Here is a 15,926-nt window from a genome sequence, read left to right on the forward strand (position 1 = left end):
ATATACCTCTTTTCATGGTTACTTTCCTTTTTTTGGTTCTGATTTTCTCTTTAAATGAATCTGGTGGCAGGCACTCAAATAAAGGCAATCTTCCAACAAATTGTAGAAATCAAGTAGAAAAGATTTGTGTCCTCTGCCTTACGCGTTTCGTGTTACAAATACTTAATCATCAGCCTATGATTAAGTGTTTGTAACACGAAACGCGTAAGGCGGAGGACACAATAAATCTTTTCTACTTGATTTCTACAATTTGTTGGAAGATTGCCTTTATTTGAGTGCCTGCCACCAGGTTCATTTACGGTTGTCCGCTCCCCAAGCTGAGGGCTCAGGGCGGTTCACCTGGGTGATGAGTAAATACTCCACTTACAATAACCCCTTCTCGGTCAGATTTTCTCTTTGCCAAAAAAATCCACAAATACTGGAGGGTAAAATGCTGTTGTTCCTGGTATTAATATTTAGTGTGATTAGCTGCATGAAATGTTAATCATAAAACCATGCATATATTTTCTATTGGCAGCATTATAAAATAAGACTTTTAATAGGCCTTGACTAAAGGAGCAAATAAAGTATTTTGCCATTGGCAGTAGCTTTTAATAGAACTCCTATCTTTTTGAGAAAGTAAATCTATGCCATTTCAGTCTAGGGAGGGATAGATGTGATTATCTAGCAATATATATCTTCCTGTTTAGGAAAATGATCCTTATTTGGAGAGTTTCTACAGGGTACTGTAGAAAGAACAGGTGAAAAAGAGCTTCACCATAAGTACATTCCTCATGGGTTATGTGTTTTACATTTTCCGGACAATCCTAGCCATTTAAGGAATACATATTTTTTTGAGTGTGTATTGTTTAGTGTGTGTTGTGATAAGATCGCTGTTGTGCAAATGTTATTATTAAAGCATTGCCTTTAGACCGCACGTGTTTATATGAAATGGAAGGATATTCCTCTTGTACTCTGTCCAATCATCATGTTCTTATATCTATTGCTGCAGATGAGCCAGTCTTTGTCAGGAAGCCCGATGACCAGATTGGAATATCAGGTGGCGTGGCCTCTTTTGTATGCCAAGCAACATCAGACCCCAAGCCACGGATTACCTGGATGAAGAAGGGGAAGAAAGTCAGTTCCCAACGCTTTGAGGTAATTGTCCATTCAGTCAGTTAAAAATTGAAGACACCTTTTTGCATCCCTACTGTTTATTGAACGGTGTGCTCTGATGGGAAGCTAATGAGCTGTATTATGCATTAAAACAAAAACAAAAATCTCAGCTGTGCAACAGCCAGCTATATTTTTGTAACAAGCAAGTGTATTGTGTATCACCTCCCTTTTGTGTTCCCTTAGGTGTAATATGAATAATTAATTTCTCTAGTTAATATCATCATCCTGCAATATAACATTATATTATTTCAAATAATTTGATCTGACAGTTTAACACAATTAAACACTATCATTTGGTATAGTAGATGGTAGCAGCTAAGATTCATTCTTGCTGTAAAGGCCATAACAAAACTTGCTGGTTGTTTATCCAGTTTGAACATTTATGCCTCAGCATCCCTTTACTGCCAAATACCTGCAATTTGTGTTCCTATGCCTCAACTCTTGATTGCTTTTGTTCGGGGGGGGGGGGGTGCGTTTTCAAACTAGAATAAGGTTTTTGAACATAAAAGACGGTTTAGGACTAGAAGGCAGAAAAAAATAGAGGTCTGTGGCTCCCTAGTTTGGAAGTTTTTTTTTCAAGCTATCCTTAATTGCCTTCAAAGAAAAGGCTTCATTTGCAGGCTCCATGCAGAAGTGTACTTAATATTTTCAGAATCTGCTTTCTTCGTTTTCAAGGTTACTACCCTCCTCACATCTGTCTTTTTGGCTAAATAGGAAAGCATTTTATCTATTTCTTATTTAAAGACATTCTCACTAGAATAGCCAGTCATTGGTAATCACTTTTAGAATTACACTAAAGGAGACAATTCTCTTTAAACAGTGTAATAAAAATGTAACCTGTTACCTGAAAGCTCTAAAAAGATATCAATGGCAATAGCATAATGTATTTTTAGCTTTTTATGACTATGGAAATACACTCTGTATATTTAGATAAAGTGGAAAATTTAGCTTGTTGCAGATTTTTTAAAGTAGAGCAAAGCTGAGAATATCAGATTATAACAGTTTTTGCTTCTTAGGTAATCGAGTTTGACGATGGATCAGGATCTGTCCTTCGAATTCAGCCTCTCCGTGTACATAGAGACGAAGCAATATATGAGTGTACTGCAACAAACAGCGTTGGCGAGATCAATAGCAGTGCTAAGCTGACAGTCCTGGAAGGTAAGATACATGAGAGATCACCCATTTTCAAATAAATTATAAAGTTTGTTAATTATGTTGACCTTCAAAAAGCTGCTTTATAGTACTTTTGGAAAAATGATTGGCTATTTTAGCACTATTAGCAAATTCCTTTCATTTTATGTGTAGCTACCTGTATATGCATCTAGCCCTTTTATAGAAAATAATTAGGCAACACATTTGAAATTTTGACATAGTCTGAAAGGTCGAAAGGCCCTTTATTGCTTGTCACCACTTCTCATTATATATGGCAGAAGATGCAAGTGACAAGCAGGTTGAACTTTTTTTAGAGTTCTCAAGTGGCGACAGATGAAGGAAATTAGATCTCTGTAGTTGCACCTAAGAGGAATCTTGTTAAATGCCACATGTGCCTTTAAAGGAACACTAACATAAAAAAATAGTGTTTTAAAGTAAAAACAAATGTAGTGTTGCACTGCATTGGTAAAACGAGTGTACGAGTGTATAGAAGCACACATATAGTACAGGTATGGGATCCATTATCCGGAAACCCGTTATAGTGAAAGCTCCAAATTACAGAAAGGCTGTCTCCCATAGACTCCATTAAAATCAAATAATCAAATTTTTTTTAAATGATTCCCTTTTTCTCTGTAATAATAAAACAGTACCTTGTACCTGATCCCAGCTAAGTTATAATTAACTTTACTGGAAGCAAATCCAGCCTATTGAGTTTAGTTAATGTTTACATGATCCAAATTACAGAAAGATCCATTATCTGGAAAACCGCAGGTCCCAAGTATTCTGGATACCAGGTCCCTTACCTGTTCATATAAACATACTGCTATGTAGCCATGGGGGCGGCCATTCAAGCTGGAAACATGAGAAAAGGCACACAATACACAGAAGATAACAGATGAGCTCTGTAGTATACAATGGGATTCTTCCAAAGTTATCTGTTGTCTACTGTATATCCTTTGCTTGAATGGCTGCCCCCATGGCTATAAGGCAGCTGGTTTATATAAACTATAGTTGTGTTTTTTTGGTGTTACTGTTCCTTTAAGTGAGAAAGTGCCCAAAGTTCATGACTTTAATAAATGGGCTATTCTCTACTGAGAAATACACATGTAGAAACATGGCCAAAATATTTTGAACATTTAAGCAGATTTTCCCAACCTACTGCTTTCATAATGTTCGCAAGCTTTTGCAGTAAATGTAAATCTAAGGGGTAGATTTATCAGGGGTCGAATAGTAAATTGAAATTAGAATTTTCGAATGTCAAAATTCACACATTCAAATTTTAATCCCCCTTTTCGAATGTAAATTGGAATGTGACATTTATCATACCTCGACCATGGAAACAGTCCTAATTCTAAATATTCGGTATATTTGACATTCAATTTTTTTCTTAAACAACCTCCCAGTCGAAAATTGTGAATATATTCGAATTTAAAAAAAATCTGCATGAATTCAAAATTCGACCTTTGATAAATGGTCCTCTAAGTCACTGGGTTTCAGACTTTTGACATGTGGCCAAAGCCCCCCTAAACCAATAAGCTAAAAACAAGGTTAAACTAATATAGTTTAATATAGCAACTAATATATCAGCATTGTGCATTGTGTTATCAATCATCTTGCTTATATCTATGACCACAAACAAATAACTCCAAAGTTTGCTCTAATGTGGCTTCAAAAAATATGTAGGAGACCAAATAAGCAATTATACCATATAATGTCCTAATTGTCCTTCAGGCTATCCCCCAGCCACTCCTATTGGCTTCATGTACACAATAAAACACATTAACAGCTTATTTAACATTTCTATTTGAAATGGTACTAGTAATTGAGAATGATTCAAGTGAAAATTGCAGAAAACTTCTGCACTATTTATTTTTCCTGTACATCATAAAGAGCATACTTAATAGATACAAAAAAAAAAAGTTCTGAAAAGGAATTATAATAGTTATATAACATATGTTGGAAAAACCAAGTCTACCAACCAAAACACACTTGACTGTCTCTCACATCTGCAGAAAGTTGTATTTGGGGTGAGCATCTGGCTGAAGAGAGTAGCTTTAGCATATGTAACTTAATCATTGCAAGTATGTCTTAACCAGAAGGTCAGGCTATGGTAGAGCCCCCCCCTTCCTGTAATTAATCTTCACCAACATTGTCCTATGAATTGGACTTGTCCTTGGGCTCCCTCAGCTCTGCCATGTTGTGACAAATCACTTCTTCTTCCCCAGACCACTAGAGGGATTGTAGCTGCTGAACACAGATGTACACATGATAGGGAATACAGGTGGCATATAGTTTGCAGAGGGGGATGTTGCGAAGAATAGTTAGATTGGTCGACTATATTCCCTTAGTCCACACAGGTTACTGCTGTGCCTAGCACTGTCTCACTATGCAGTTTATTTTGCATACTTAAAGCATATATAGTGCTGTGGGGTGCAAAATAAAAGCCAGATAAGAGTCTCCACAGAGGATTTATTTTTACAAGATGATGCTATTTATTCGTGGTCATCTAGCAACTGCTTCCGCCTTCTGAAGTAACTTGTCAATACAATAAAATATAATTCTTAAACGTGCCTTGTCATGACTTTAGAAATATTGCCCGCCACTCTTCATATGGTGTTTAAACAAAGTTTATTCTCTTAAGGGTTTAAAGTATGTTTTGTAATCTTAGGAATCGAGTATTTTATTTTCCATAGTTCTTCCATAATCCTTTGTGTGCTTCATAGTACTATGACAAGAAGAAGTATCAGCTGTATAGGCATTTCCCATGGAAATAAGCATATGAGGCATGTTGCCATTTATTTGGTGTGAACAACAAAGTATGTCATTATCCATCTAAGGATGCTGGGCCTGGTGCGCAAAATGTGGAGTATGTCGCATACGTGTCCCATGATACATTGGTTAGCGTCTTCACTGCCCAACAACAAGTTGAGACTGTATTTGAAAGGTGGCTTTCGAAAAGTTATAACCTTGCCTCTGTGTGATATTCTTTAGATCTTGACACTCTTTCAAGTGAGCTCTAATTGTATTTAGCTTTTTTGTGCTAGAAGTAAGGCTGCATCTAGCTCTTTCCCTATGAGTTCAGTGAAGATCCCATCAGTAGCTGAGTGCAGTAGTTATGTGTATTCCTTATCCTGCTTAGTTCCTGCCAGTTCTGTTCACTTCTATTTCTACAGTTCTTCTGGGAAGAGTGAACTTGTGCACACATTTTGAGTAATTGAAAATTATTTCTCCTGTTGATGCGGAGAGAAAATGAGAGGAATAGAAATAGAGAGAAATGCCATATTACCTCTGTTCCATTCTCTTTTCTTTCCCTCCTGGGCAGCTGATAACTGAATTATGCATGAGTCATATTGAGCATTTTCTGTCTTTTTCAATTATGACCTGAAGCAGTACAGAAATGGGGGGGGGCAATGCGTGAGTGGGGTAGGGTTATAATATATAAAGTGACACAAATTCCCACGGTAAGATTCAGAGCAGTCATGGTACAATGAAATAAATGTTTTTGAGTAGGCATTACAATACATTAGACAAGATGGCCACGTAAGTCAAAGAATGAAGACTTGTGCTTAATATACAGCCGTATCCCATTGGGAGTCATAACAGCTTTTAGATTGCTGAGCAAGGAACTCTTCCCTTAATCTGACATATGCCCTTTTTTACTTCAGCATATGTGTCTTGTATCTGCAAAAATGAATCCAACCATCTCAGACTTGTCTCCACTCTAGAGTCTTTCTGTTTAACTGCCTACCCAACCTTATGTTGATTAAGTTTTTTTTTCATATTATAAGTTTTAAAACAATTGCCTATTATGTACTTTGTCAGTGTTTTGTGGTAGCATTTATCTTTGTTTCATTCAACCATCCCTCTATTCTGTATTGCTACTGAATCAAATGACACAATACAATACAAATTGAAGAACTAGACTTAAAGGAAAACTATACCCCCAACATTAATGCTTAAGCAACAGATGGTTTATATTACATTAAGTGGCATATTAAAGAACCTTACCAAACTCGTATATTTAAGTAAATCTTGCCCTTTTACATCTCTTGCATTGAACCACCATTTTGTGATGATCACCTGACCAGAAATACTGCAACTCTAACTGTAACAGGAAGAAGTGTGGAAGCACAAAAAACAGAACTCTGTCTGTTAATTGGCTCGTGTGACCTAACTTGTATGGTTTGTTTATGTGCAACGTGAATCCTAGGGTCCCAGGGGCAGCCTTATTTTTTTTAAAATGGCAATTTTCTATTTATGATTACCCAGTGTTACATACTACTAAAAAGTATATTATTATGAAAATGGTTTATTTACATGAAGCAGTGTTTTACATATCAGCTGTTTTATGCAATATATTTTTAGAGAGACCTACATTGTTAGGGAGGTATAGTTTTCCTTTAATATTTCGTAGCACACCCTTTAGATGGAATAAGGGAAAAAGTGTTTCTTATAGACATTGATTTACTTTATACATCTCCCTATTAACAGTTTGGACCACTCTTCCTCTGCAAACTGCTCCAGTGATCGTCCTCCTTGACTTGACTGTTGACTGTCATTTTGTCCTATAACCAAAGATGTTTCATCTATCCAAAGGGCATGTTGGCTTGGTTAGGTGTGTTTTAGTGAACTCAGGTTGGGCTTTCCTCTACTTTTCTGTTTGCAGTAAGATGTTTTATTTGATCTCCTGCCATAAAGTCCCCTTTCAGTGAGATGGCCATGAAAGGCACATGTTGAAACTGTTGCCCCTTGTGTTTGAAGATAAGCTTGAATCTGCTTGGCAGTTGGTATAGGTTCTTTCCATGCATTCTGAGCAATCCTTCTCTGCAAACTTTAAACAGTTTTACTTCCGTAACCATGCCCATTTGCTACAATACCACAGACTTGATAGCATTGCATACTCTGTACACTGCATGAAATGCATTGTCCATGTTTTCTTATTTTCTCTCTCTAAAGCTGGCCATATATCTTTAAAATATATTTTCGTTATCGTGAGACCACGATTATCGTGAAATGATCGTTTAAATGTATAATTTGTCCTGTCAACTAAAAAGACCATTTCAGGTTTTATCGACAGGAAAACTTAGGGTAGCTGCCGGCTTGTTCCTGCAAACATAGATAGATTGCACTGGGACGGATACAATTTTTTTAACCTGGCGGATCAATTTTCTGACAGATTCCCACTAACTTCACGATAATTTGACGGATCGGTCGGATTTCGATAAAATCTGTCGTTAACCAAAGAAAATTTTTTGCGTCTATGGGGACCTTTACTTCCTCCACACAGACAAAATAAAGCACATTGCAGAATCATATTGCATAGATAATATAGAGTATAAAAAATAAATAAATATATAAAATACATTTGCCTTAATTGGCCAAAATGTTGTACACACTCATGACCATATCACATGGTGGCTTTCTACACTTAAGCAACTTTTCTGTTTATCAAAACCAAATTCAAACAGAATATAATATTAGTTAGCATTGACTGTCGTTTCCATTGCCTGCAAAGATGCAGCAGTCTTTTCCTTTAGGAATTGCTCTTGTGGATTTAAATCATTACTTCATTTGGAAACAAATTCCACAGTCCGATTACTGTTACTAATATGAGATTTTCATTATTTAGCCCTGTTCGCGTATTTCATCTGCTTATCAACCCATTCAATTTGTAAACCTCTTCTGTGTGTGCAGGTGATGATATGATTTAAAATCATGTATTTCATAAATAATCCTTTCATTTAGGGTTAGAGACCTGACCAAATTCCTTTACTATGTATTCAAGTTAGCCCGTCGCACTTCTAAAACTACAAATTGTCTGCGTGGCATAGTCGTACCCCATTTATAATCTGAAAATATTTTCAATCTTCTGTTATATCTTCAGAATCCAGACTGTCCCAGGAATCTGTTTCTTTAAACATCTTCAGGGCCAGATTTATATAGAGGGTGCCCCTAGGCCCACTGCTATTCATCGCCCCCATCCCCTCCCTTTATTCGTGCAAATTTTCATCAGGACCGAATTGGCTCATGGAAAATTTGTGTTTCTGAACCTGTATGGGTGTGGTTGGGCAACATGCCGCCCCCTAAAATCCTGGACGCGCACTAGGCCAGGCCTTGGCCTCTCCACAAATCTGGGCCTGAAACACTTAATATCAAATGTTACTTTTGCCCCTTTGTTAAAAAGCAGCTGTTCCACAGATCCCCCCCCCCCATGGGATCTCACTAGTAATGCTTCATAATGATGAATGAGTCCCATTATATATTGCTCCATGCTTTTTTAATCTTAAATCATGTTATGTTCGTTTGTTGTATTTTCTCAGTGATGTGACTGTTTGTTTTTTGTTGCATTATAGTAAGGAGCTATGTCAAAATTATTTTTGGGCTCCATAAATATTGCCTTTTACATGCTCCCCTTTATCTGCATCCTGAGTATCTTCCTGGAAGAGACAGATTTGTCAGTGATAAACATTTGACAGTTACAAATGGATGTCTGAGGAAGCAGCGGCTGCATATTCTGCATAATATGTCCTTGCTCAAAGCTAGCTGGGACTGTGTGGCTGCGCGCTGTATGTTACCTGCCTTCAAGTCATGCATAGTTAGAGAGCTGAGAAGGGTGGATAAGCAACTTGCCATCCCTCATCTAACAGCCACGAAGAAAAATAGGGGGACAGGGACTGATTATAAAACCAAAGGACCTGCAATTAGTGGTTGGGATAAAACCGTTAACTGAAGTAAGCTAGGAAAGAGCAGCTCATATGCCAATGGCAGCTATCCTCCACTTTTCAGTAGTATTAAATGCTATTTGCCTTTCCACAGCTGTATACAAAGTAGAGTGAATAAGATGCTACAGAGCTCCTATTTATTTATTTATTTATTTTTTTTTTTATACACAAATTGGCATGCCAAATTTACTTGTGATAAGCCCTGTTCTTTACTACAAAATTAAATGCATCATATAAATTTGGGCTTTGTGGGTTATGTCTCATTGTCCTATAGGTTTCCTAGCTGTTAAACACATTTTAGCCGGTTGATGAAATGTAGTAGCTGTTATGCATTTGATAAACAGTTGCTAATTATGCCCTGGGGGAAGAGAGATTTACCTAACCAAAATGCCTCTATGAGCAATTCTTAACCTCTTGATTTTACTTGAGGTGTGGTAGCATAGGCAAAAAAATACAATTGATATTCTTATCAATATGCAAAAAAGAAAAAAGGCAGACAGAGAAAACACCCTTAAAGGAGAACAAAACCCCCCAAGATTAAGTCCCCATTGCCCCCCCCTGCCTCCCCCTGCACAGTCTTGCCCCAGAATTCTGTCTCCTGTTAAAATAGTGAGCACAACTGAGCTGTCTGCGCCACCTTCTTCTCTTCCTGGTGTCTTCTTCCTTTCTTTCGGCAATTTCCATCTATTTCGGCGCATGCACAATTGTCTCGAACTGGAAGATTGCTCCAACTGCGCAAGTGCTATTATGCCACTCACTTCACGAAGATTACCAAAGAGAAGAAGATGGTGCCCATGAGCTCCGCTGCGCGGACAGAGACTTGAGAACCAAGGCTGCCATAAAGCTATGATTGGCATAAACTGATTGCACATACACTTCCTGATGTTCTCCATTTTTTTGTCATAATAAATTAAGAACTGTTGGGTTTATGCAGAATTACTGTATAGGTTATGTTCCTGTAACCTAAAACAAGCAATTAGCAGTTAGATTAGGGTCAGTAGTTAGAATAAAGAATGCAAATTGCTTATTGGTCGCTACACGTATCAGGACTGTGGCATGTGTTGGCCTTTTGTTCAATAATTCTTCAGTGCCAGCAGGGATGTGCAGAAAGTAGAAGTTTTTAAAGGGATTATAAAACTTTCTTCATGAAATGGATATTTTATGCCTGTGTGTTCTTTAACCAAGTATGCATTTAGCTTTTAAAATAAATTTGCCTCTTTGAAAACTGCCTTTGGTGGGGGGTGGGGAGGACGATCTTTCATTTCACCTCTGTGATATACTAATCTTATAACATGATGGTTTATGCAAATAATGCTTATAAAATTTACATTAAAAAATGTTTATTAACCTTGTTTGATAATATGGTACGGACAGACTACGAATTTGACTATTCATAGTATGTGTTGGGATGCTATACTCTTACATGTCATAGTAAACTATGCTCTACTGTGGCTCTTCATTTTTAGCTTACACTGTGTAATAATAAAGAGAATGCTTATGTTTGGCAGCTTACATTTAACTATATAGTCCGTTTAGTTTGGCAAGATCATTTAGAGGAAACATACCAGAATCTAACCTTTCATTTAGCCTCAGGATGAAATGAAATTAAAAATCTAACAAATAGCTAGATGAGGTTGGTGTGTTGTGTCTGCCAGCTCAGCTCTATAACCTTGACATCACAGAGCAACCTCTGCTATGCTCAGCTGTCTCGTCCTTACTTGCTCCCAGTGGCTATTCAAAAAATAAAATGGACAGAACTGTCTGGTTCCTCTGTGTTCACTAATAATGTATTGAAGACAGGCAGTGAGGAATCTAGGTGACGACACTATCAGCAAATGCAAAGACTGCTTAGAAAATTACTACATGTTATCATTATTATGAATGATATTTGCTCATTTGCAACCAGTTTATTTGATAGTTTATTGATTTAATCTTTATTTTTGGAGAGATGAATTTTACTTGAGATATTTGTAACTGACCATAATTAATCACAATTATCAGGCACATTACCCATAGTAAGCTTGCACTGTGTAAAGCAGATATGGCTGCAACTAATTTTTATAAAACAAAATGTGGTGTAAAAAATATGTGGTATATAATGGTGTTCATATTAACATGCAGGTTTTAAAGATCCAAGTTCTGAAGACACCATTGTAGTATTTTGGCCTTTTACTACATTCATAGTACTCTTTAGTAAAAGCTTAATGCTTATTAATTTCTAATGTGTTTTTACCATACAGAGCAGGGAAAGAGCAAAGGGGAGTGGTTAGGGCATGATCTAGGTGTTGCTAAAGCACCTAAATGTCATCATCAGGAGGTTCATTATTATGGATACATGCTGGGGGGTGGGGGTGGTATGCATTATGTGTACTATATACTCTGGTTTACTGTTCCTAGTCTTGCTACTTAATATGAGTGCTTATTTTATGTAAAGCTCTGCCTAACTCCCTGATCCTATATAAATAGATGATGATTGTCATTCCACCCTACTATTGATGAGGAGGATGCACAAGATAATCCAATATTCCTGGTGGAACTGGAATAATTTGTCCCTGGCACCTTTCTCCAGAGACCCCCTCGTTTTTTTTTTTACCATATTTTACGGACTTTTTGGAACTTGGGGAAATTATAACAAAGGAATATTTTAAGTTGTTTAACTGGTCTGAAAGGATCACAGGCTCCGGACTACCATGCAATTTAGGTAATACCATGTATATGTCCAAAATATGTCTTGCTTGGATTCCACTTGAAATTGAAATGCAGGAAAGGGGGATTATATGTATTATGGTCATAAACTGATGTAATGTGAATGTCTGTAAGTCTTCCTCAGAGCCATAATAATCCCTGGGGGCTTCATTTAATCCCATGCCTTTAGCTGGATAGGCCTGCTGTAGTGGTTTATAGAAGGCATAGCAACTTCAGCTTTACGTCTTGTGTACCGTAGTGGTTCTATTCCTCATAAGCCATTTTTCTTGGCTAATATGAACACTTTCTTGTCAGAGGTGTGTGCTGAGTTTGTATCATGCTTTTCACTTCTGTTTGTAAATAGAGAAACAGGCTGCAAAGTTCAATGCTAGCTTGTTTGTAGTCTATTAAAATGTTTTTGTTCACCAAAGCTTTACAGATTTCAGAGTGGTAGGAGAATGGAGAAGTAACTACAATATTTATTATATCCTTGAGTCCCCCTCCCTCTTCTCTTGCTCTAGCAAACCCTTAGTCATTAGTCACTGTGCCTGTAACAGACAGAAGCCAAGTGTGTGCTTGGTTACCAGGGAAACCAAGCAGCACCATTACCCGAGAGAAATTGAGAATCCGATTGCTAGCAAAAGGGACATTTTTAAAATTTGTGTAAATATTGATAACCATTTCACAAAAAGGACTGTGTTCTTGTGTTGTGATGAGAGTCCAAAGAGAGCAGCTGCAGGAAAGTGTAATCGTGTTTTGTATACATGGAATCTGTGCCGAGGGCAATGATGGAATCTCTGTTTTTTCCAGATGTTAATGCTCTGAGTCGGTAATGCATTTTACAGCATACATCCTTTATTGGTCACCAGAGGGATTAGGTAAATGCAAGCTGAACAAAAAAAAAACAGAGAACACTAGGGAGAGTTAAAAGTATTATTTGTTGACTAAAAAAAAAACAAAAAAAAAAGCAGTGAAGATTTGTTGGCATGCATATTTAAAGAACTTTTAAACTCGGGCAGGATGTTTGATTCAGCTGGCAGGTGTATTTTGTTGCTCTTGTAGGGCCACAGCTTTGATATCCTTGTTGCACACAATTGGATGGTGGTTTGTGAATTGTTGTTGCAATGAATCTAATAGCATTATACAAAACCATACTGCTTTTAAATTATATGTGGACAGTAACACGGCTAGAGCTTACATGACAATAACAGGGCTCAATGGCTCAACAAGCAATGTCAGGGTCTTGCACTGAAGAGATCTTACAAGATTGCAAGTTTGGATTTGTGGATCGGAATCTTTAGTATGCATCTGTGCTATAGGAAACCAACAGGTCTAGATGCATAGCTAGCTGGTCACAGGGGCATAATTAAGTAATGTGCATTTCCTTGTCCATGATTCCTTGAGTGAGAAGTAAAACCTAATATTTTGTTTTAAATGAAGACATGTGAACACCTTCCGTCTATCTTAAGGCTGTATCTGGCTCTCTGAATGGATCCTGCCCCACTTTACAGCAAGGTCTGCTTCACACTGGCCTCTCTGCTTAAAAATTTTTTTAAGCACATTACAAGCCATTATCACTGAAATAACTCCACATTTATTTTATTTGCTAAATTATAAAATAAAAAGTTTGTAGATGATATTCGTACAAAAAGTTTACATCAGATCAGACCTAGGATTGTTTATTTTAGACTAATGGAAACTACCATTGTTTTTAGTAAATTGATTAATTGTTCTCCATGTTTTAACATGTTTAAAATTCATCCTCAAGAATAAAGATCTTTGATATTGGCTTGAGCCATTTTTAGGCATGCTAGCTTCTGGCCTGCCTTCCTGCCCACTGCTCTGAGATGTGTATTATTTTGACTAGTGGTTTTTAAAAATGTAATGTTCCACATTAAATGAGAATCTATTATTTGATACACGTTTCACAATGCTTGGGCATATAATACTTTGTTTGTGACTATTCTTTCAATAAAAAAACTGTGTTTTTGAGTTCTAATGATCTACCTCACAAAAACCAAACTTGGACTATGTTTAATTTCCCTGTTGATCTCATGAAATACCAAAAACAATATTCTAAGCATATGTTCAGCACAAGCCCTAATAATTGAATTTGTGTTGAAAAGAGGTCATGCTACCCCTTCATTTTCAGGGCCTTTGTATTCACATGTCTGTTTTTTTTATGTTACTGTAAAGATGTATGCTCTTGAATGCCTGCCTGGCACCTTTTGGTGTATTTAGATACCTCCTTTAGAACCTACTCCAGTGCACCCTGCACCTATGGAGGAATGCATTGTATTCTTCATTAACATAATTGTGCTATTTAAGATAAAACAGCCAACTGCCTTATCATTAAAAGAAATTTAGCATACCCTTCTGTATGCATGTTTCTTTATCATCAAAGTAATGCACACTAAATAAACTCAGCTGAAAAAATAAAAAAAATAAACTCAGATGAGCAATTTATCTGTGAATGTTGAGCAAATAAGTATACAAAACTTATGCCCAAAACACTATAAGAATCTGCTGTGATGCTGATGTAGTACTATAGCATAGCATGTCAGTTTTAAGATTTTTAGGGATCTTGCACAGACTCGTACAAATATGGGTTCTATTTACCATATATCCATTTGCCATAAAGCTTTGAAATAAAGAAATGCTTTTTCCATGCCGTCCTATTTTTCTACATTAAATGAGAACCTGTTAATTAGATTTGATACATATCCCTTAACATAGCTTTATCTGTATACACTGCAAGTCACATTCAAGAGACACAATTGTGCAAACTATTTAATATAGCTGATAAGTTCTTTATATATTATTACAACAAAACTGATTAGTCACATTGACCATTTATATCACGGATACATAGATGTTGAAACCACAGAAACAAAACCCCAATTTTATCTCTTTTGCATGTTTTAAAATGAAATAGGAATTTCTATAAAAATGTGTTGCTTCTTTTATTGTTTTTGAGTCAAATAGCTGAAAATAGGAGGATATAGTTTCTATATATTGTTAGTAAAGTGTTTCTGTCTATATTTAGATATGACTAAGAAACAATCATGTAGCTTGGCTTCACTGCTGTAGTCTAAGGTAGATTTCTCTACATCCGGGGTAGACAACCTGCGGCTCTTCATCCTGCTTGCTGCTGTCACGTCATCTATACAGCCCTCACACCTGCTGGCGGCTTCTTGTGTGTCACACGTTTAGGAAGCCGCCAGCAGGTGCAAGGGCAGTATAGACGTCACAGTAGTGACAGGCAAGAACGAGCCACAGCAAGATGATTCATCATGGTCCTTACTGCGGTCACACACTCAAGTCAAGTGAGGGAAGATCAGTATGGAGCTGTTACATTAAACAGATGAGAACACTAGCATTTAGTTGGGCTATTCAGTGTTTAATTTATTTCAAAGTAGGCCTACACACTGCACTTCTGTTTGCTGTATTCTGTTGCTGTAACAGTTTATATTAAAAAAAAGCTTAAAACTTTAAAGTTTTTAAGCTGTGTTTTGTTTTGCGGCTCCAGACTATTTTTCTTTAGTGGAGAGGGGGGCAAAATGGCTCTTTTGAGTAAAGGTAGCTGACCCCTGCTCTACATCAACAGCATCACCATCTAGTGGCCAGCATTGTTGGAGGGCGGTGATAAAATTACCATGCTGGGTTAGTGTACACTTGTTGGGTTACAAGATTAGAGGAACTGCCATAGAAAATACAATTAAAGAACTCTGGCTTCCAAACCAAAATTTTATAAAAGAGGTCCACATAACGCAGAAACCCCTAATATACCCATCACAGTTACCTGTTTGTTCAAAAGTATGCATAAATGCCATTTTCTATGCTGCAATCCAACTGTTTAACAGTTCTTCTTTTTCTACATTATTTGAAATCCTTGCAGGGAAGGAGGGACTAAAACTCTGATGTTACAAATTATAACAACTTCTCCTCATCTTACAGACAGCAAGCAGGAACTACATTGCTCACAATGCATTGCACTGTGATGTTCCTTTTCTTATTGAAATCACGTGTCTAAGGACCGCTGGCTGTTTATACAAAGTAACAGTAGTCTGCAAGCTCAGCAAAGTAGTCAGAAAGATCAGCAGAAGAGCAGGGGGCTAGATTTAGGTAACTGGCAGAAATAGGCTTGGGCGAATTTGACCCGTTCCGTTTCAACAAAAATTCACCACCGACAAAATGTCGCCAAAGCCGTAC

The 15,926-nt window shown here is 37.1% G+C and overlaps 1 protein-coding gene across 17 annotated transcripts in view; it reads left to right on the forward strand.

Annotated features, from left to right (window-relative positions):
- ptprf.S (protein tyrosine phosphatase receptor type F S homeolog) overlaps positions 1-15,926 on the forward strand; it is a 325,862-nt gene that overhangs the window by 229,387 nt on the left and 80,549 nt on the right. For all 17 annotated transcript variants that reach the window (XM_041561420.1, XM_041561424.1, XM_041561429.1 and 14 more), the window contains exons 3-4: positions 992-1,137; positions 2,172-2,313. In XM_041561420.1, the coding sequence (XP_041417354.1) occupies positions 992-1,137; positions 2,172-2,313 (288 nt within the window). The remainder of the gene's footprint in view (positions 1-991; positions 1,138-2,171; positions 2,314-15,926) is intronic.

The sequence above is a fragment of the Xenopus laevis genome, chromosome 4S (assembly GCF_017654675.1).
Source record: "Xenopus laevis strain J_2021 chromosome 4S, Xenopus_laevis_v10.1, whole genome shotgun sequence".
NCBI classification, from domain to species: domain Eukaryota; kingdom Metazoa; phylum Chordata; class Amphibia; order Anura; family Pipidae; genus Xenopus; species Xenopus laevis.